The sequence below is a fragment of the Agelaius phoeniceus genome, chromosome 38 (assembly GCF_051311805.1).
Source record: "Agelaius phoeniceus isolate bAgePho1 chromosome 38, bAgePho1.hap1, whole genome shotgun sequence".
Classification (NCBI taxonomy): Eukaryota; Metazoa; Chordata; class Aves; order Passeriformes; family Icteridae; genus Agelaius; species Agelaius phoeniceus.
In genome coordinates this window covers 1,632,522-1,654,248 of record NC_135304.1, presented here as the reverse complement: position 1 = coordinate 1,654,248, position 21,727 = coordinate 1,632,522, and the positions used below count along the sequence as shown (strand labels likewise).

The 21,727-nt window shown below is 50.3% G+C and overlaps 1 protein-coding gene across 1 annotated transcript; it reads right to left on the bottom strand.

The window, feature by feature from the left end:
* Nucleotides 1-2,254: 2,254 nt before the first annotated feature.
* On the bottom strand, nt 2,255-20,866 carry FAM3A (FAM3 metabolism regulating signaling molecule A). Its single transcript, XM_077172443.1, is given in 12 exon segments — nt 2,255-2,572; nt 4,586-4,615; nt 4,617-4,713; nt 10,115-10,172; nt 10,175-10,198; nt 13,677-13,728; nt 14,255-14,312; nt 16,134-16,218; nt 16,221-16,256; nt 16,843-16,866; nt 18,161-18,323; nt 20,855-20,866. Coding segments are annotated over 12 exon segments (732 nt in total). The 3' UTR covers nt 2,255-2,479.
* Between the last annotated feature and the right edge of the window lie 861 nt (nt 20,867-21,727).

Genomic DNA, 21,727 nt, shown 5'->3' with positions numbered 1-21,727 from the left:
TTATGCTAATAAGAAGGTGTGGTTTATGCAGATGAGGAGGTAGGGTTTATGCTAATCAGAAAGCACGGCATATGCTAATGAGAAATAAAGGCGAGGATTATGCAAATGAGGAGGTGGGGTTTACGTTAATAAGGAATAAAGGCAGGGTTTATGCTAAAAAGAAAGCACGGCATATGCTAATGAGGGAATAAAGGCGACGTTTATGCAAATTAGGAGGCGGGATTTATGTTAAAAAGGAACAAAGCAGGGTTTATGCTAATAAGAAAGCGCAGCATATGCTAATGAGGGGATAAAGGCGGGGTTTATGCTAATGAGGAGGCGGGGTATACGTTAATAAGGACTAAAGCAGGGTTTATGCTAATAAGAAAGCGGGACATATGCTAATGAGAAATAAAGGCTGGGTCTATGCAAATGAGGGGGCGGGGTTCATGTTAATAAGGAATAAAGCAGGGTTTATGCTAATAAGAAAGCGGGACATATGCTAATAAAAATAAAGGTGGAGGTCTATGCAAATGAGGGGGCGGGGTTTACGTTAATAAGGAATAAAGGCAGGGTTTATGCTAATAAGAAGGCGTGGTTTATGTTAATGAGAAATAAAGCAGGGTTTATGCTAAGACAGAAGCGCGGCATATGCTAATGAGGAATAAAGGCGGGGTTCATGAAAATGAGGCGGGGTTCATGTTAATAAGGAATAAAGGCAGGGTTTATGCTAATAAGAAGGTGTGGTATATGTTAATGAGAAATAAAGCAGGGTTTATGCTAAGACAAAAGCGCCGGCATATGCTAATGAGGAATAAAGGCAGGGTTTATGCTAATAAGAAGGTGTGGTTTATGTTAATAAGGAATAAAGCAGGGTTTATGCTAATCAGAAAGCGCAGAATATACTAATGAGAAATAAAGGCGGGGTTTATGCAAATGAGGAGGCGGGGTTCATGTTAATAAGGAATAAAGCAAGGTTTATGCTAATCAGAAAGCGCGGCATATGCTAATGAGAAATAAAGGCGGGGTTTATGCAAATGAGGAGGCGGGGTATACGTTAATAAAGAATAAAGGCAGGGTTTATGCTAATAAGAAGGCGTAGTTTATGTTAATAAGGAATAAAGCAGGGTTTATGCTAAAAAGAAAGCGCGGCATATGCTAATGAGGGAATAAGGCGGGTTTATGCAAATGAGGAGGCGGAATTTATGTTAATAAGGAATAAGGCAGGGTTTATGCTAATAAGAATGCACGGCGTATGCTAATGAGGAATAAAGGCGGGGTTTATGCTAATAAGAAGGTGTGGTTTATGCAGATGAGGAGGCAGGGTTTATGCTAATCAGAAAGCGCGGCATATGCTAATGAGAAATAAAGGCGAGGTTTATGCTAATAAGAAGGCGCGGCTTATGTTAATAAGGAATAAAGCAGGGTTTATGCTAATCAGAAAGCGCAGCATATGCTAATGAGGAATAAAGGCGAGGTTTATGCAAATGAGGAGGCGTGGTTTACGTTAATAAGGAATAAAGCCGGGTTTATGCTAATAAGAAGGCGTGGTTTATGTTAATAATGAATAAAGCAGGGTTTATGCTAATCAGAAAGCGCGGCATATGCTAATGAGAAATAAAGGCGGTGTTTATGCAAATGAGGAGGCGGGGTAATGCGTTAATAAAGAATAAAGCAGGGTTTATGCTAAAAAGAAAGCGCGGCATATGCTAATGAGGGAATAAAGGCGGTATTTATGCAAATGAGGAGGCGGGATTTATGTTAAAAAGGAACAAAGCAGGGTTTATGCTAATAAGAAAGCGCAGCATATGCTAATGAGGGAATAAAGGCGGGGTTTATGCTAATGAGGAGGCGGGGTATACGTTATAAGGACTAAAGCAGGGTTTATGCTAATAAGAAAGCGGGACATATGCTAATGAGAAATAAAGGCTGGGTCTATGCAAATGAGGAGGCGGGGCATACGGTAATGAGGAAGCGGGCGGGTTTATGCTAATAAGAAAGCGCGGCATATGCTAATGTGGAAGAAAGGCGGGGTTTATGCTAATGAAGGCGGCGCCGTTGCCGGGAAACCCGAAGGAGGCGTGGCCAGATGGGGAGAGGGCGAGGCCAACGGGGGCGTGGCCAATGGAGATGGGCGTGGCCAGATGGGAAGGAGACGTGGCCAATGAGGGGGCGTGGCCAATGAGGGGGCGTGGCCAACGGTGTGGGCGTGGCCCACCGGACGCGTTCCCCCCTCCCGTCCCTTGCGGGTCCGAACGCCCCAAACCCTGCAGGCTCCGGAACCACCCCGAGTTTATTTGGGGCCATTTTGGGGCTCCCATCAATGAGGGGGGGCTCGGGGGTCCCCCCCCGGGGGTTTTGGGGTCCCCGCGGGATTTTGGGGTCACCCCGGGGGTTTTGGGGTCCCCGCGGGATTTTGGGGTCACCCCGGGGGTTTTGGGGTCCCCGCGGGATTTTGGGGTCCCCCCGGGGGTTTTGGGGTCCCCGCGGGATTTTGGGGTCACCCCGGGGCCCTCTGGGGGACGCAGCCCCCGAGCTCCAGCGCCTCCGGCCACCCCTCGTATTTATTGGAGCCGCGGCTGTTCCGGACGTGCTGCGGAAACCGGGCGGCCTCGGGGTTTTTTTGGGGGATTTTTGGGGGATTTTGGGGATTTTGGGAACCCCCCCAAAGCCCAAAAGTGCCCACAGAGAAATCCTGAGCTGTGCCTGAATCCCCTGAATCCCAAAATCCCCCCAAATCTCCCCTCCTAAATCCATCAAATCCCCCTCAAATCCCCCAAATCCATCCAGGATACCCCAAATCCCCCCAAATCCCTCAAATCCCCCCGAAATCCCTCAAATCCCCCTAAAATCCCTCAAATCCATCCAGGATACCCCAAATCCCCCCAAATCCCTCAAATCCCCCCAAATCCATCCAGGATACCCCAAATCCCCCAAATCCCTCAAATCCTCCAAAATCCCTCAAATCCCCCCAAAATCCCTCAAATCCCCCAAAATCCCCCCAGATCCACCCAGAACCCCCCTAAATCCATCCAGGATTCCCCAAACCCCCCAAAATCCCCTGAAAAGGCCCCAAAATCCCCCCAGCCCCCCCAAATCCCCACCAATCCCCCCCAAAATTCCCTCTTAATCCCTCAAATCCACCTAAATCCTTTTCAATCTTGCAAATCCCCACAAATCCCCCCAAAATCCCCCCAAAATCCCCCAAATACCCCCCAAAATGACCAAATCCCCCCAAAATCCCTCAAATCCCCCCCAAATCCACTCAGGACCCCCCAAAATCCCCCAAAATGCCCCAAATCCCCCCAATCCCCCAAAATGCCTCAAATCCCCCCCCAAATCCCCCCAAATCCCCCAAATTCCTTCCAAATCCCCCCCAAAATCCCCCCAAAATCCCCTCAGGACCCCCCAAAATCCCTGAAAATCCCCTCAAACCCTTGAGATCCCCCAAAAATCCCCCCAAAATCCCTCAAATCCCCCAAAATCCCCCAAATTCCTTCCAAATCCACCCAAAATCCCCCCCCAAAATCCCCCAAATATCCCCCAAAATCCCCCCCAAATCCCCTCAGGACCCCCCAAAATCTCCCCAAAATACCCCCCAAAATTCCCCCAAAATCCCCCAAAATGCCCAAATCCCCCCAAAATGCCTCAAATCCCCCCCCAAATCCACTCAGGACTCCCCAAAATCCCTGAAAATCTCCTCAAACCCTTGAGATCCCCAAAATCCCCCAAATATCCCCTCAAATCCCCCCCAAATCCCCTCAAATCCCCCCCAAATCCCCTCAGGACCCCCCAAAATGCCCCAAAATCCCCCCAAAATGTCTCAAATCCCCCCAAAATCCCCTCAGGACCCCCAAATCCACTCAGGACCCCCCAAAATCCCCCAAATTCCTTCCAAATCCCCCCAAAATGCCCCAAATCCCCCCAACATCCCAAAAATGCCCCCAAAATCCCCTCAGGACCCCCCCAAAATGCCTCAAATCCCTCCAAATATCCCCCAGAATCCCCCCCAAAATCCCTCAAATCCCCCCAAAATCCCCCCAGGACCCCCCAAAATGCCCCAAATTCCCCCAAAATGCCCCAAATCCCCCCAAATCCACTCAGGACCCCCAAAATCTACACAGGACCCCCCAAAATGCCTCAAATCCCTCAAATTCCTTCCAAATCCCCCAAATATCCCCCAAAATCCCTCAGGACCCCCCAAATCCACTCAGGACCCCCCAAAAGCCCCCAAATATCCCCCAAATTCCTTCCAAATCCCCCCAAAATCCCTCAAATCCCCCAAAATCCCCTCAGGAACCCCCAGAATGCCCCAAATTCCCCCAAATTCCTTCCAAATCCCCCCAAAATCCCCAAATCCCCCAAAATCCCCCCCCCAAAATCTCCCCCAAATTCCCTCAAATCCCCCAAAATGCCCCAAATCCCCCTCAAAATGCCCCAATCCCCCCAAAATGCCTGAAATCCTCCCCCAAATCTCCCCAAAATCCCCCAAATTCCTTCCAAATCCCCCAAATCCCCTCAGGACCCCCGAAATGCCCCAAAATCCCCTCAGGACCCCCAAAATCCCTCAAATCCCCCAAATCCCCCAAATCCCCCCATTTCCCACCTGCTCGAAGGGGCTCCTGTCCTGCACCCCCCTTGGCCCCCAGGAACACCCAGGAGTCCCTGAACCCCAAATCTTTGGCCACGGCGCTGCCGAGCTCCCCAAAAATCCGGCGGCTCTCCTCGGTCAGCCTGGGGAGAAAAACCCCAAAAACGGGGGGAAAAATCCCAAAATTGGGGTGGGAAAAAACCCCAAAAATGAGGAGCAAAAAAAACCCCAAAGAAATCCCCAAAAATTGGAGGAAAAATCCAAAAATGAGATGAAAAACCCCAAAATTGGGAGGGGAAAAATCCCAAAATTGGGATTAAAAAAACCCCAAAATTGGAAGAAAACCCTAAAAATGGGAGGGAAAACCCCAAAATTGGGAGGAAAAAATCCCAAAAATGGGGGGCAAAAAACCCCAAAGAAATCCCCAAAAATGGGAGGAAAAAATCCAAAATTGGGAGGGGAAAAAAATCCCAAAAATGGGAGGGAAAAAACCCTAAAAATGGGAGAAATTGCCTTAAAAATGTGGAGCAAAAAACCCAAAGAAATCCCAAAAAATTGGAGAAAAAATCCCAAAAATGAGATGAAAAACCCAAAAATGGGGTGAAAAAAACCCAGAAATGGAGGAAAAACCCCCCAAAATGGGAGGAAAAAATCCCCAAAAATGGGAGGGGAAAAAACCCCAAAAATGGAGAAATCGCCTTAAAAATGGGGAGCGAAAAACCCCAAAGAAATCCCAAAACATTGGAGGGAAAAATCCCAAAAATGGAGGGAAAAATCCCCAAAATTGGGAAGTAAACCCAAAAATGGGGAGAAAAAAAATCCCCAAAATATCCCAAAAATGGGAGGACAAAACCCCAAAAATGAGAGAAAAAAACCCAAAAAATTGGGATAAAGAACCCCAAAAATGGGAGAAATTGCCCCAAAATGGGATGAAAAAAATCCCAAAAATGGGAGAAATCACTTTAAAAATGTGGAGCAAAAACCCCAAAGTAATCCCAAAAAATTGGAAGAAAAAATCCCAAAATTGGGATTTAAAAACCCTCAATTTGGGAGGGAAAAATCCAAAACTGGGAGAAATTGCCTTAAAAATGTGGAGCGAAAACCCCAAAGAAATCCCAAACAATTGGAGGAAAAAATCCTAAAATGGGATGAAAAAAACCCCACAAAATTGGGAGAAATCACCCCAAAAATGGGGAGCAAAAAAACCAAAGAAATCCCAAAAAATGGAGGAAAAATCCCAAAAATGGGAGGAAAAAGTCCCAAAAATGGGGAGCAAAAAACCCCAAGAAATCCCAAAAAATGGGGTGAAAAAAATCCCAAAAATGGGAGAAATCGCCTTAAAATGGGGGAGCGAAAACCCCAAAGAAATCCCAAAAAAATTGGAGGAAAAAAGCCTCAAAATTGGAAGGGAAAAAACCCCAAAATTCGGATGGAAAAACCCCAAGAAATCCCCAAAAATGGGAGGGAAAAAAACCCCCAAATTGGGAGGGTAAAAACCCCAAAAATGGGAGAAATTGCCTTAAAAATGGGGAGCGAAAACCCCAAAGAAATCCCAAAAATTGGAGGAAAAAAACCTCAAAATATGCCAAAAATGGAGAACAAAACCCCAAAAATGGGAGGAAAAACCCCCCAAAATGGAGGAAAAAAATCCCCAAAAATGGAGGGGAAAAAACCCCAAAATGGGAGAAATCGCCTTAAAAATGGGGAGCAAAAACCCCAAAGAAATCCCCCCTAGGACCCCAAATGCCCCCAAATCCCCCCCAAATTCCACCCAGGACCCCCAGATCCCCTCTGGGACCCCCAAATTCCCTCTGGGACCCCCAAATCCCCCAGGGGACTCCAAATTTCCCCCCAAGATCCCCAAAATCCCCTCAGGAACCCCCAAAAGTCCCCAAATTCCCTCAGGAGACCCCCAAAATCCCAACCAGGACCCCCCAAATCCCCTCAAATGCTCCCCAGGACCCCCAAAATCCCCCCAAGAGCCCCCAAATCCTCTCTGGGACCCCAGAATCCCCAGCCAGGAACCCCCAAATCCCCTCCAGACTCCCCAAAAGTCCCCAAATCCCTCAAATGCTCCCCAGGAACCCCCAAATCCCCCCCAGGAGCCCCCAAAAGTCCCAAATCCCTCAGGGACCCCAAATTCCCTCCAGGACCCCCCAAATCCCCTCAGGACACCCAAAATCCCACCAGGACCCCCAAAATCCCACCCAGGACCCCCCAAATCCCCTCCAGGACCCCCAAAAGTCCCCAGATCCCTCAAATGCTCCCCAGGACCCCAAATCCCCCCCAAGGGACCCCAAATCCTCTCTGGGACCCCCAAAAGTGCCCAATCCCCCCAAACTCCCCAAGGACCCCCCCAAATCCCCTCAGGGAGCCCTAAAAGTCCCCAAATCCCCTCAAATGTTCCCCAGGAGCCCCAAAATCCCCCTCAGGGACCCCCAAATCCCCCCAGGGGACCCCCAAATTCCACCCAGGACCCCCAAATCCTCTCCGGGACCCCAGAATCCCAACCAGGAACCCCCAGATTCCCTCCAGAACCCCCAAAAGTCCCCAAATCCCCTCAAATGCTCCCCAGGAGCCCCCAAATTCCCTCATGACCCCCCAGTCCCCTCAGGGAACCCCAAATCCCCTCAGGGACCCCAAAATCCCACCCAGGACCCCCCCCAAAAGTCCCCAAATCCCCCAAATCCCCTCCAGGACCCCCCAAAAGTCCCCAGATCCCCTCAAATGCTCCCAGGAGCCCCAAATCCCCTCAGGGACCCCCAAAATCCTCTCTGGGACCCCCAAACGATCCCAGATCCCCTCAAATGCTCCCCAGGAGCCCAAAAAGTCCCCAAATCCCCCCAAAACTCCCCAAGGACCCCCCAAAATCCTCTCTGGGACCCCAAATTCCCTCCAGGACCCCCCAAAAGTCCCCAAATCCCCTCAAATGCTCCCAGGAGCCCCCAAATCCCACCCAAGAACCCCCAAATCCCCTCCAGGGACCCCCAAAATCCCAACCAGGACCCCCGAAAAGTCCCCAAATCCCCTCAAATGTTCCCCAGGAGCCCCAAAATCCCCTCAGGGACCCCCAAATCCTCTCTGGGACCCCCAAATCCTCTCTGGACCCCCAAAAGTGCCCAAATCCCCCCCAAACTCCCCAGGACCCCCCAGATCCCCTCAGAACCCCCCAAAATTCCCAAATCCCCTCAAATGCTCCCAGGAGCCCCCAAAAGTCCCCAGATCCCCTCAGGGACCCCCAAAACCCCACCCAGGACGCCCCAAAAGTCCCCAGATCCCCTCAAATGCTTCCCCAGGACCCCAAATCCCCCAGGGACCCCCAAAATCCCACCCAGGAACCCCCCAAATTCCCCCCAGGAGTCCCCAAAAGTCCCCAAATCCTTCAGGGACCCCCAAATTCCACCCAAAAACCCCCAAATCCCCTCCAGGACCCCCCAAATCCCTTCAGGGACCCCCAAAACCCCACCCAGGACCCCCCAAAACCCCACCCAGGACCCCCCAAATGTGCCCAGATCCCCTCAAATGCTCCCCAGGACCCCCCAAATCCCCTCTGGGACCCCCCAAATCCCCTCCAGGACCCCCAAAAGTCCCCAAATCCCCTCAAATGTTCCCAGGAGCCCCAAAATCCCCTCAGGACCCCCAAATCCCTCCAGGACCCCCCAAAATCCCACCCAGGACCCCCCAGATCCCTCAGGGACCCCCAAAATCCCACCCAGGAACCCCCAAATTCCCCCCAGGAGCCCCCAAAAGTCCCCAAATCCCTTCAGGGACCCCCAAATTCCACCCAAGAACCCCCAAATCCATCCAGGACCACCCAAATCCCTTCAGGACCCCCAAAACCCCAACCAGGACCCCCCAAATTCCCTCCAGGACCCCCGAAAAGTCCCAAATCCCCTCAAATGCTCCCCAGGACCCCCAAATCCCTCAGGGACCCCCCAAATCCTCTCTGGACCCCCAAAAGTGCCCAAATCCCCCCAGGGACCCCCAAAATCCCACTAAAGATCCCCAAAATCCCCTCCAGGACCCTCCAAAATCCACCCCAGGAACCCCCAAATCCCCTCCAGGACTCCCCAAATTCCCTCTGAGACCCCCAGATCCCCTCAGGGACCCCAAAATCCACCCGGGACCCCCCAAAATTCCCCAATTCCCCTCAGGGACCCCCAAAATCCCCCAGGACCCCCCAAATTCCCCCCAGGACCCTCCAGATCCCCTCAGGAACCCCCTAAAAGTGCCCAAATCCCCTCAAATGCTCCCAAGGACCCCCCAAATGTCCCCAAAATCCCACCCCAGATCCCCCAAATCCCCTCCAGGACCCCCCAAATCCTCTCTGGGACCCTCAAAAGTCCCCAAATCCCCCCAAATGCTCCCCAGGACCCCCAAATTCCCCCCAGGAGCCCCCAAAAGTCCCCAGATCCCCTCAGGGACCCTCCAAATCCCCTCAAATGCTCCCAGGAACCCCCAAATCCCCTCCAGGACCCCCAAAACCCCACCCAGGACCCCCAAAAAGTGCCCAGATCCCCTCAAATGCTCCCAGGACCCCCAAATCCCTCTGGGACCCCCCAAATCCCACCAAGATCCCCAAAATCCCCTCCAGGACCCCCCAAATCCCTCAGGAGCCCCAAAATCCCAACCAGGACCCCCCAAAAGTCCCAGATCCCCTCAAATGCTCCCCCAGGACCCCCAAATCCCTCAGGGACCCCCCCAAATCCTCTCTGGACCCCCAAAAGTGCCCAAATCCCCCCCAAACTCCCCAAGGAACCCCCCAAAGTCCCCAAATCCCCTCAAATGCTCCCCAGGATCCCCCAAATCCCCCCAGGGGGACCCCCAAATCCCCTCTGAGACCCCCAAATTCCACCAGGAACCCCAAATCCTCTCTGGGACCCCAGAATCCCCATCCAGGAACCCCCAGATTCTCTCCAGAACCCCCCAAAAGTCCCCAAATCCCCCCCAAATCCCCCAAGAGCCCCCAAATCCCCTCAGGGACCCCAAAAATCCCACCCAAGATCCCCAAATCCCTTCAGGGACCCCCCAAACGTCCCAAATCCCCTCAGACGCTCCCAGGACCCCCAAATCCCCCCCCAAGATCCCCAAAATCCCCTCTAGGACCCCCCATAAGTCCCCAAATCCCCCCAAAATCCCCAGGACCCCCCAAATCCTCTCTGAGACCCCCAAATCCCCCCAGGGTACTCCAAAATCCACCCAAGATCCCCCAAATTCCCTCCAGGACCCCCCAAATCTCCCCAGGGGACTCCAAATTCCCCCCCAAGATTCCCAAAATCCCCTCAGGGGACCCCCCCAAAAGTGCCCAAATCCCCCCAAACTCCCCAAGGACCCCCCAAAATCCCACCAAGATCCCCAAAATCCCCCCCAAGATCCCCAAAATCCCCTCCAGGAACCCCCAAAAGTCCCCAAATTCCCCCAGACCCCCCAAATTCCCTTCAGGACCCCCAAATTCCCCCCAGGACCCCCCAAATTCCCTTCAGGGACCCCCAAAAGTGCCCAAATCCCCCAAATCCCCCCAGGACCCCCAATCCCAGCCCTCACTTGGTGGCGGGGTCGTCGTAGGAGGCCACGAGCACCAAGGTCCCCTCATGGAGCGGCGCAGGAAACGCAGCAGCTCCTCCACATCTGGGCCAGAAACGGGGAAAAAATGATCAAAATCAGCCCAAAAATCAGCCCAAAAACGGGGAAAAAACTACTGCTCAAAATCAGCAGAAAAATGGGGAAAAAATGGGCAAAATCAGCAGAAAAATGGGGAAAAAATGGCAAAACATGATCAAAAATCAGCAGAAAAATGGGGAAAAAAATGAACAAAAATCAGCTCAAAAATCAGCCCAAAAATGGGAAAAAAATGGTCAAAAATCAGCCCAAAAATCAGCCCAAAAACGGGAAAAAATGATCAAAAATCAGCATAAAGATGGGCAAAACATGATCAAAAATCAGCAGAAAAATCAGCCCAAAAACGGGGAAAACATGACCAAAAATCAGCTCAAAAATGGGCAAAAAATGGGCAAAAAATGATCAAAAGTCAGCTCAAAAATCAGCTCAAAAATGGGGAAAAAATGATCAAAATCAGCTCAAAAATCAGCAGAAAAATGGGAAAAAATGATCAAAAATCAGCCCAAAAATAGGGAAAAAACTGCTCAAAAATCAGCACAAAAACGGGCAAAAAATGGGCAAAAAATGATCAAAAATCAGCAGAAAAATGGGGAAAAATGATCAAAAATCAGCACAAAAATCAGCTCAAAAATGGGCAAAAAACTGCTCAAAAATCAGCCCAAAAATGGGCAAAAAATGATCAAAAATCAGCAGAAAAATCAGCCCAAAAATAGGGAAAAAATGGGCAAAAACATGATCAAAAATCAGCTCAAAAATCAGCTCAAAAATGGGGAAAAAATGATCAAAATTCAGCTCAAAAATCAGCAGAAAAATGGGCAAAAAATGGGCAAAAATCAGCAGAAAAATGGGGAAAAATGGGGGAAAAACTGCTCAAAAATCAGCAGAAAAATGGGGGAAAAATGGGCAAAAAATGATCAAAAATCAGCAGAAAAATGGGGAAAAATGGGCAAAAACTGCTCAAAAATCAGCAGAAAAATCAGCTCAAAAAAGGGCAAAAAATGATCAAAAATCAGCAGAAAAATCAGCTCAAAAATGGACAAAAAATGATCAAAATTCATGCACAAAAATGGGCAAAAAATGGGCAAAAAATGATCAAAAATCAGCAGAAAAATCAGCCCAAAAACGGGCAAAAAATGATCAAAAATCAGCAGAAAAATGGGCAAAACATGATCAAAAATCAGCATAAAATGGGGAAAAACTGCTCAAAAATCAGCAGAAAAATGGGCAAAAAAATGGGCAAAAAATGATCAAAAATCAGCATGAAAATCAGCCCAAAAACGGGGAAAAAAAATGATCAAAATTCAGCACAAAATGGGCAAAAAATGATCAAAAATCAGCAGAAAAACGGGCAAAAAACCTGCTCAAAAGTCAGCAGAAAAATCAGCCCAAAAACGGGCAAAACATGATCAAAAATCAGCATGAAAATCAGCCCAAAAACGGGGAAATAATGATCAAAATTCAGCACAAAAATGGGCAAAAAATGATCAAAAATCAGCCCAAAAAGGGGCAAAACATGATCAAAATTCAGCATAAAAATGGGGAAAAGACTGCTCAAAATGGGGGGAAAAGTGCTCAAAATTCAGCCCAAAAATGGGCCAAAACCTGCTCAATAATGGGCAAAAAACTGCTCAAAAATCAGCCCAAAAATGGGGAAAGTCAACACAAAAAACGGGCAAAAAATGCTCAAAATTCAGCACAAAAATGGGCAAAAAAATGCTTATAAGTCAGCACAAAAATGGGGAAAAAACAGCTCAAAATTCAGCAGAAAATGGGCAAAAAACTGCTCAAAAATGGGGAAAAAGCTGCTCAAAATGCAGCACAAAAATGGGGGGAAATCAGACAAAATATGGGGGAAAATCAACTCAAAATACAGCCCCAAAATGGGCAAAAATCACAAAAAAAGCCTGAGGAAATTCAGCCCAAAAATGGGCAAAAATCAGCTCAAAAATGGGGGAAATCAGCCCAAAAATGGGCAGAAATCAGCTCAAAAATGGGGGAAAATCAGCCCAAAAGTCAGCCCAGAAATGGGGAAAATCAACACAAAAATGGGGGAAAATCGGCCCGAAAATCAGCAAAAAAATCAGCACAAAAATCACCTCAAAAATGGCCAAAAATCAGCTCAAAAATCAGCCCAGAAATGGGCAAAGCCAGCACAAAATGGGGGAAAATCTGCCCGAAAATCAGCAAAAAAATCAGCACAAAACTGGGAAAAATCAGCCCAAAAATGGCCAAAAATCAGCTCAAAACTGGGGAAAATCAACCCAAAAATCAGCCCAGAAATGGGGAAAAATCAGCCCGAAAATGGGGGAAAATCGGCCCGAAAATCAGCAAAAAATCAGCACAAAACTGGGGAAAATCAGCCCAAAAATGGCCAAAAATCACCTCAAAAATGGCCAAAAATCAGCTCAAAAATGGCCAAAAATAAGCTCAAAAATGGGGAAAATCAACCCAAAAATCAGCAAAAAAATCAGCACAAAACTGGGGAAAATCAACCCAAAAATCAGCCCAGAAATGGGGAGAAATCAGCACAAAAATGGGGTGAAAATCAGCCCAAAAATCAGCTCAAAAATGGGGGAAAATCAACCCAAAAATCAGCCCAGAAATGGGAAAAATCAGCTCAAAAATGGGGGAAAATCAACCTGAAAATCAGCCCAAAAATGGGGCAAAAATCAGCACAAAATGGGGGAAAATCAGCCCAAAAATCAGCCCAGAAATGGGGGAAATCAACCCAAAAATCAGCAGAAAAATGGAGGGAAAGAACCCAAAAAATTGGACAGAAATCAGCCCAAAAATGGGGGAAAATCAGCTCAAAAATGGGCAAAAAACAGCTCAAAATTCAGCCCAAAAATGAGGCAGAAATGACCGAAAAAATTGGGGTAAAATTGACTTAAAAATGAGCTCAAAAATGGGGAAAATCAGCCCAAAAATGGGGAAAAAACAGCTCAAAATTCAGCCCAAAAATGAGGCAGAAATGACCGAAATCAACAAAAATCAGCCCCAAAATGGAAAAACCCAAAAAATTCAAATCAATCAACCCCAAACATGGGAAAAACCCCAAAAATGAGAAAAATTCTGTCCAAAAATGGCAGAAAAGCCCCAAAATGGGAGGAATTCACCCCAAAAAAACCAAACAAGGAATGGCGAAGGTGGGGGAGGGGCAGAACCCCCCGAAATGGGGGAGGGACCAAAAAGGAGCAAAATGGGGCAGAAATGAGGGGGGGGAGGGAAAGGGGGGTGGGGGAGGGGAAAGGGGGGGTGGGGGAGGGTGGGGGAGGGGCGGGGCAGGGTGGGGGAGGGTCAGGGTGGGTGGGGGAGGGGCAGAACCCCCCGAAATGGGGGAGGGGAGGCACCGAAAAGGAGCAAAATGGGCCCGAATTGAGGGGTGGGGGAGGGGAAAGGGGGGGGTGGGGGAGGGTGGGGGAGGGGCAGGGAGGGTGGGGGAGGGTGGGGGAGGGGCAGGGAGGGTGGGGGAGGGGCGGTCACTCACCCCCCGCCCACATGTCGAAGGCCTGGGCCGCGATCAGCTCCCCACTGACCCCCTGGGGTGGGGGAGGGGTCAGAGGGGGAGGGGGAGGGGCCTGGATCAGCCCCTCCCCCAGCGTGGTCATCGCCCCTCCCCCCATTCATGAACCCACCCCGGTTTCATTGGCCCCGCCCCTGTTGGGTTGGCCCCGCCCCTTTCATTGGCCCCACCCCCTCATTTTCATTTGCCCCTCCCCCATCCAATTTCACCCTCCCCCAATTCATTTGGCCCCTCCCCCAATTTGGTCCCTCCTCCATTTAACCCCTCCCCTATCCACCCCCCCATTTTAATGGCTCCGCCCCCCAATTTAATTTGGCCCCTCCCCCTTTCGGCGCCACCTCCTCCCCTCCTGTTCTGCCCCTCCCCCACCCCAGTGACCCCTCCCCCACCCCAATAAAATCCCAACCCCGCCCCATTAAGCCCCGCCCCCATCCTCCTCTCCCCTCCCCCACTCAATTGACCCCGCCCCCTCCCCGTTTAACCCCGCCCACCTCCCTCAGCCCCTCCCCATCCCAGCCCCTCCCCCCAGCCCCTCCCCCACCGTTCACCAGGGCGATGTTCAGAGCCCCTCCCACGTTGTTCTTCACGCTGCTCATCAGCCTGGGGGGGGAGGGGGAGGGAGGGGGCGTGGCCAATGTCAGCCACACCCTGAGCCCCGCCCCCACCCAATAAACCCCTCCCCCACCCAATAAACCCCTCCCCCACCACCGAGCCCTCCTCTCCCCAAGCTCCTCCCCTGTCCCAATCATGCCCCTCCCACACCCTTGGCCCCACCCCCATTTAAGCCCCTCCCACTTTAGCCCCTCCCCCATTCCCACAGCCCCTCCTCCTTCTCAATGCCCCTCCCCATTTTAACCCCTCCCCACCCCCATTTTGCCCCTCCCCCCCATTTTCTCACTTCCCCCTCCCCCATTTTAGCCCCTCCCCCATTCTCTCTCACTCCCTCCAGGCAGATCCCGGGTCCCCTGTAGCCCCTCCCCCATCCCATAGCCCCTCCCCCATTGTAGCCCCGCCCCCATTCCCCCATCCTCATTCTCTCCCCTCCAGGTTGACCCTGTAGCCCCTCCCCCATTTTAACCCCTCCCCCATCCCATAGCCCCTCCCCCATTGTAGCCCTCCCCCATTTCTCCCCTCCCCCATTCTCTCATTCTCTCCCCTCCAGCAGACCTTGTAGCCCCTCCCCATTCCCTTTAGCCCCTCCCCCATTTTAGCCCCGCCCCATTTTAGCCCCGCCCCGTTCCCTGTAGCCCCGCCCCCTTGTCTCTCACTCCCCTCCAGGCAGATCCGGGCTCCCTGTAGCCCCTCCACACCCCTTTAGCCCCGCCCACACCCCTTTAGCCCCGCCCCCTTGTCTCTCATTCTCTCCCCTCCAGGCAGATCCGGGGTCCCTGTAGCCCCGCCCCATTCCCTTTAAGCCCCGCCCCATTGTGGCCCCGCCCCCATTCCGTCTCTCACTCTCTCCCCTCCAGGCAGATCCGCGGTCCCACCACGTTCGCGGCCCGTTCCCTTTAGCCCCTCCCCCGTTCCCTTTAGCCCCTCCCACACCCCTTTAGCCCCGCCCCCTGCTCACTCTCCTCCCCTCCAGGCAGATCCGGGGTCCCTTTAGCCCCTCCCCCGTTCCCTTTAGCCCCTCCCACACCCCTGTAGCCCCGCCCCCTTGTCTCTCACTCTCTCCCTCCAGGCAGATCCGGGGTCCCTTTAGCCCCTCCCACACCCCTGTAGCCCCGCCCCGTTCCTGTAGCCCCGCCCCCTGTCTCTCACTCTCTCCCTCCAGGCAGATCCTGGGTCCCTTTAACCCCTCCCACACCCCTTTAGCCGGCCCCCATTGTAGCCCCCGCCCCTGTCTCTCACTCTCCTCCCCTCCAGGCAGATCCGGGGTCCCTGTAGCCCCTCCCCCATTCCCTTTAGCCCCGCCCCATTTCCCTTTAGCCCCGCCCCCTGCTCACTCTCTCCCCTCCAGGCAGATCCTGGGTCCCTTTAGCCCCTCCACACCCCTTTAGCCCCGCCCCCATTCCGTCTCTCACTCTCTCCCCTCCAGGCAGATCCGGGTCCCTTTAGCCCCGCCCCGTTCCCTGTAGCCCCTCCCACACCCCTTTAGCCCCGCCCCCTGTCTCTCACTCTCTCCCCTCCAGGCAGATCCGGGGTCCCACCACGTTCGCGGCCCCGTTCCCTTTAGCCCCGCCCCATTCCCTGTAGCCCGCCCCTGCTCACTCTCTCCCTCCAGGCAGATCCTGGGTCCCACCACGTTGGCGGCCCCGTTCCCTTTAGCCCCTCCCACACCCCTTTAGCCCCTCCCACACCCCTTTAGCCCCGCCCCCTGTCTCTCACTCTCTCCCCTCCAGGCAGATCCGGGGTCCCTTTAGCCCCTCCCACACCCCTTTAGCCCGCCCCGTTCCCTGTAGCCCGCCCCCTGTCTCTCACTCTCTCCCCTCCAGGCAGATCCGGGGTCCCACCACGTTCGCGGCCCCGCTCAGCAGCCGGAACGCGAAATGCCGGGGGGGGCAGGCCGGGGGAGGCCGCACTTGAACCGGGGGGGGCGGGGCGCTAAAGGGGGGGGAGGGGGCGGGGTCAGAGGGGACCCCCCGGGAACCGGCCCGGAGCGCCCCTCCCCCACCCGCACCCCCCAAATTGTGCAAAGTTTGGGCCCCGCCCACAACAGATGGGCCCCGCCCCCAATTTAATATCGCCCCTCCCCCACGTTAATTAACCCCTCCCCAACTTAATTAACTCCTCCCCCAATTTAATTGGCTCACGGCTGATTTAATTAACCCCGCCCCCCAATTTAATTAACCCTCCCCCAATTTAATTGACCCCTCCCCCAATTTAATTAACCCCTCCCCCACTTTAATTTGCCCCTCCCCACACTTTAATTAACCTCTCCTCCAATTTAATTAACCCCTCCCTGAATTTAATTAACCCCTCCCCCAAATTTTATTGCTTATGGCTGATTTAATTAGCCCCTCCCCCAAATTGGCCCCTCCCCCATTTTTGGCCCCTCCCCAATTTAATTACCCCCTCCCCCATTCAATTCTACCCTCCCCCATTTATTTAGCCCCGCCCCCAATTGATTTGGCCCTCCCCCAATTGATTTGGCCCCGCCCCCCCATTGATTTGGCCCCTCCCCCCTCACCTGCAGTGGGGGCGTTCTCATCACCTGAGGGGGGGGGAGGGGAGAGGGGCGGGGCTGAAGCACCTCAGCCCCTCCCCCACCCCCAGACCTTCCCTGCCCCTCCCCCAATTGAACTCTGAGCTCCCCCCTGCCCCCACTCAGGGCACTCCTGCCCCTCCCCCACCCAGGGCTCTTTTGCCCCTCCCCCCCAAATTTTGGGGTCCGCCCCCTTTGCTCCTCCCCCACCCAGAGCTGTTTTGCCCCTCCCCCTTTGCCCCTCCCCTTTTTTGTCCCTCCCCTATTTCCCCCTCCCTCTTTGCCCCTCCCCTTTTTGCCCCTCCCCTTTTCCCCCTCTCCCCTTTTACCCCTCCCCCTTTCCCCCTCCCCTTTTTTCCCCTCCCCCCACCCCCTTTCCCCTCCCCTTTTTGCCCCTCCCCTTTTTGCCCCTCCCCTTTTGCCCCTCCCCCTTTTGCCCCCCTTTGCTCCTCCCCTTTTCTCCCCTCCCCCTTTGCCCTCCCACTTTGCCCCTCCCCTTTTAACCCCTCCCCTTTTTGCCCTCCCCTTTTAGCCCCTCCCCCTTTGCCCCTCCCCTTTTGCCCCTCCCCTTTTCCCCCCTCCCCCCTCCCCTTTTCACCTCCCCTTTTTGCCCCTCCCCCTTTACCCCTCCCCTTTTTGCCCTCCCCCTTTCCCCCCTTTTTGCCCCTCCCCTTTTTTGCCCCTCCCCTTTTCCCCCACTCCCCTTTTTCCCCTCCCGTTTAGCCCCTCCCCCTTTCCCCTCCCCCTTTTGCCTCTCCCCTTTTTTCCCCTCCCCCTTTGCCCCTCCCCCTTTACCCCTCCCCTTTTCTGTCCCTCCCCTATTTCCCCCTCCCTCTTTGCCCCTCCCCCTTTCCCCGCTTTTGCCCCTCCCCTTTTTGCCACTCCCACTTTGCCCCTCCCCTTTCTGTCCCTCCCCTTTTTTCCCCTCCCCCCTCCCCCTTTTCACCTCCCCTTTTTGCCCCTCCCCCTTTACCCCTCCCCTTTTTGCCCCTCAGCTCCTCCCCTTTTCCCCCTCCCCTCTGCACCTCCCCTTTTTGCCCCTCCCCTTTTTGCCCCTCCCACTTTGCCCTCCCACTTTGCCCCTCCCCTCTTTGCCCCTCCCCTCTTTGGCCCCTCCCCCTTTCCCTCTTTTTGCCCCTCCCCTTTTTGCCCCTCCCACTTTGCCCTCCCACTTTGCCCCTCCCCTCTTTGCCCCTCCCCTCTTTGCCCCTCCCCCTTTCCCTCTTTTTGCCCCTCCCCTTTTCCCCCCTCCCCCTCTGCCCCTCCCCTTTAGCCCTCCCCTTTTCGCCCCTCCCCCACTCACGCCGCAGCAGCCTCAGCAGAGGGGGCGGGGCTCGGGGCGGGCCCAGCAGTGACGTCACCGCCAGCCAGGCCAGGGCGGCCACGCCCCCCAGGGCCAGGAGGCGGAGGGGGCCTGGGGGAGGGGGAGGGAGAGAAACTCCCTGAAAATGATCCCAAAAATCAACCTAAAAATGATCCCAAAAATGGCCAAAAATACCCCAAAAATCAACCTAAAAATGATCCCAAAAATGGCCAAAAATACCCCAAAAATATCCCAAAAATCAACCTAAAAGTGATCCCAAAATGGCCAAAAATACCCCAAAAATCCCCCAAAAATATCCCAAAAATCAACCTAAAAATGATCCAAAAATGGCCAAAACCACCCAAAAATATCCCAAAATCAACCTAAAAATGATCCTCAAAATAGCCAAAAATCCCCCAAAAATCAACCTAAAAATGATCCCAAAATAGCCAAAAACACCCCAAAAATACCCCATAAATACCCAAAAAATCAACCTAAAAATGATCCCCAAAATAGCCAAAATCACCCCAAAAAACACCCCAAAAATATCCCAAAAATCAACCTAAAAATGATCCCAAAAATAGCCAAAAATACCCCAAAAATCAACCTAAAAATGATCCCCAAAATAGCCAAAATCACCCCAAAAATATCCCAAAAATAAACCTAAAAAATGATCCCCAAAAATAGCCAAAAATACCCCAAAAATATCCCAAAAATAAACCTAAAAATGATCCCCAAAATAGCCAAAAATACCCCAAAAATACCCCAAAAATATCCCAAAAATCAACCAAAAAATGATCCCAAAATAGCCAAAAATACCCCAAAAATACCCCAAAAATCAACCTAAAAATGATCCCAAAAATGGCCAAAACCACCCAAAAATACCCAAAAATCAACCTAAAAATGATCCCAAAATGGCCAAAAATACCCCAAAAATACCCCCAAAATACCCCAAAAATAAACCTAAAATGATCCCCAAAATAGCCAAAAACACCCCAAAAATAACCCAAAAAATAATCCCAAAATAGCCAAAAACACCATCAAAACCACCCCAAAATACCCCAAAAATAACCCTAAAATAATCCCCAAAATAGCCAAAAATACCCCCAAAATAACCCTAAAAATAATCCTCAAAAGAGCCAAAAATACCCCAAAAAGAACCGTAAAAATAATCCCCAAAATACCCCAAAAATAATCCTAAAAATAATCCCCAAAATAGCCAAAAATTCCCCAAAAATATCCAAAAATCAACCTAAAAATGATCCCAAAAATACCCCAAAAATACCCCAAAAATACCCCAAAAATCAACCTAAAAATGATCCCCAAAATAGCCAAAAACACCCCAAAAATACCCCAAAAATATCCCAAAAATCAACCTAAAAATAATCCCCAAAATAATCCCAAAAACACCCAAAAATACCCCAAAAATAAACCTAAAAATGATCCCCAAAATGGCCAAAAATACCCCAAAAATCAACCTAAAAATAATCCCCAAAATAGCCAAAAACACCCCAAAAATACCCCAAAAATCAACCTAAAAATGATCCCAAAATAGCCAAAAATACCCAAAAATATCCCAAAAATACCCCAAAAAATAAACCTAAAAATGATCCCAAAAATAACCCAAAAAGAACCCTAAAAATGATCCCCAAAATAGCCAAAAACACCCCAAAAATCCCCCAAAAATACGCCAAAAATCAACCTAAAAGTGATCCCAAAAATCCCCCAAAAATACCCCAAAAATCAACCTAAAAATGATCCCAAAATAGCCAAAAATACCCCAAAAATATCCCAAAAATCAACCTAAAAATGATCCCAAAACACCCAAAAACACCCAAAAATACCCCAAAAATCAACCTAAAAAATGATCCCAAAAATAGCCAAAAATACCCAAAAATCAACCTAAAAATGATCCCAAAAATGGCCAAAACCACCCAAAAATCCCCAAAAATACCCCAAAAATCAACCTAAAAATGATCCCAAAAATGGCCAAAACCACCCAAAAATACCCCAAAAATCAACCTAAAAATGATCCCCAAAATAGCCAAAAACACCCCAAAAATAACCCAAAAAATAATCCCAAAATAGCCAAAAACACCACAAAAAACACCCCAAAATAACCCTAAAAATAATCCCCAAAATACCCCAAAAAGAGCCCTAAAAATAATCCCCAAAATAATCCAAAAACACCACCAAAAACACCCCAAAATACCCCTAAAAATAATCCCCAAAATAGCCAAAAATACCCCAAAAATAACCCTAAAAATAATCCCCAAAATAGCCAAAAATACCCCAAAAATAACCCTAAAAATAATCCCCAAAATAGCCAAAAATACCCCAAAAATAACCCTAAAAATAATCCCCAAAATACCCCAAAATACCCCAAAAATAATCCTAAAAATAATCCTCAAAATACCCCAAAATACCCCAAAAATAATCCTAAAAAAAATCCCCAAAATAGCCAAAAATTCCCCAAAAATACCCCAAAAATCAACCTAAAAATGATCCCAAAAATACCCCAAAAAGACCCCAAAAATGATCCCCAAAATAATCCCAAAACCACCCAAAAATACCCCAAAAGGAACCCCCAAAATAGCCAAAAACACCCAAAAATATCCCAAAAATACCACAAGAACTCCCAAAAATTAATCCCCAAAACTCCCAAAAAAACACCCAAAAACTGCTCCAAAATACCCCAAAAACCATCCTAAAAACGCCCCCAAAAACACTCAAACCCCACCCCAAAATAACCTCAAAAAAATCCCCCAAAACACCCAAAAAATCCCATGAAAAATCTAAAAAAAATCCCAAAAAATCATCCCAAAACCACCTAAAAACCACCCAAAAAACTCCCAAACCCAGCCCAAAATAACCCAAAAAAACCCCAAAAATAACCCCAAAAATTCCAAAAAACCCTCCCAAAATCATCCCCAAATCATTCTAAAAATAACCCCAAAACTCCCAGAAATTTCTCAAAAAGTCCCCAAAAATAATCCCCAAAACCACCCCAAAAATCCCCCCCAAAAAATCACAAAAATTCCCAAAATCTCCCCAAAACCACCCAAAAAATCCCCCCAAAATCCCCTCAAAAACATCCCAAAAATTCCCCAAAATTCCCCCAAAACTCCCCAAATTAATCCCCAAAATTCCTCCAAAATCTCCCCAAAATTAATTCCAAAATTCCCCAAAACCACCCCAAAAATCCTCCCAAAAATTCCCCAAAACTCCCCAAAATCACCCCAAAAACCCCTCAAAAATAATCCCAAAATTCCCCTAAAATAAACCCCAAATCCTCCAGAATTCCCCCAAAATTTCTCCCAAAATTCCAAAAAATTCCCCAAAATTCCCCCAAATCCCCCACCCCAAATTTGGGCAAATTTTTGTTGCAATTTTGGGGGAATTTGGGGAATTTATGGCAAATTTGGGGGATTTTGGGGGATTTTGAGAAAATTTTGTGGAGAATTGGGGGAATTTTGGGAAAATTTAGAGGATTTGGGGAAATTTTGAAATAATTTGGGGGACTGGGAGATTTTGGGGGATTTTTAGGGGATTTTGGGGGGAATTTGG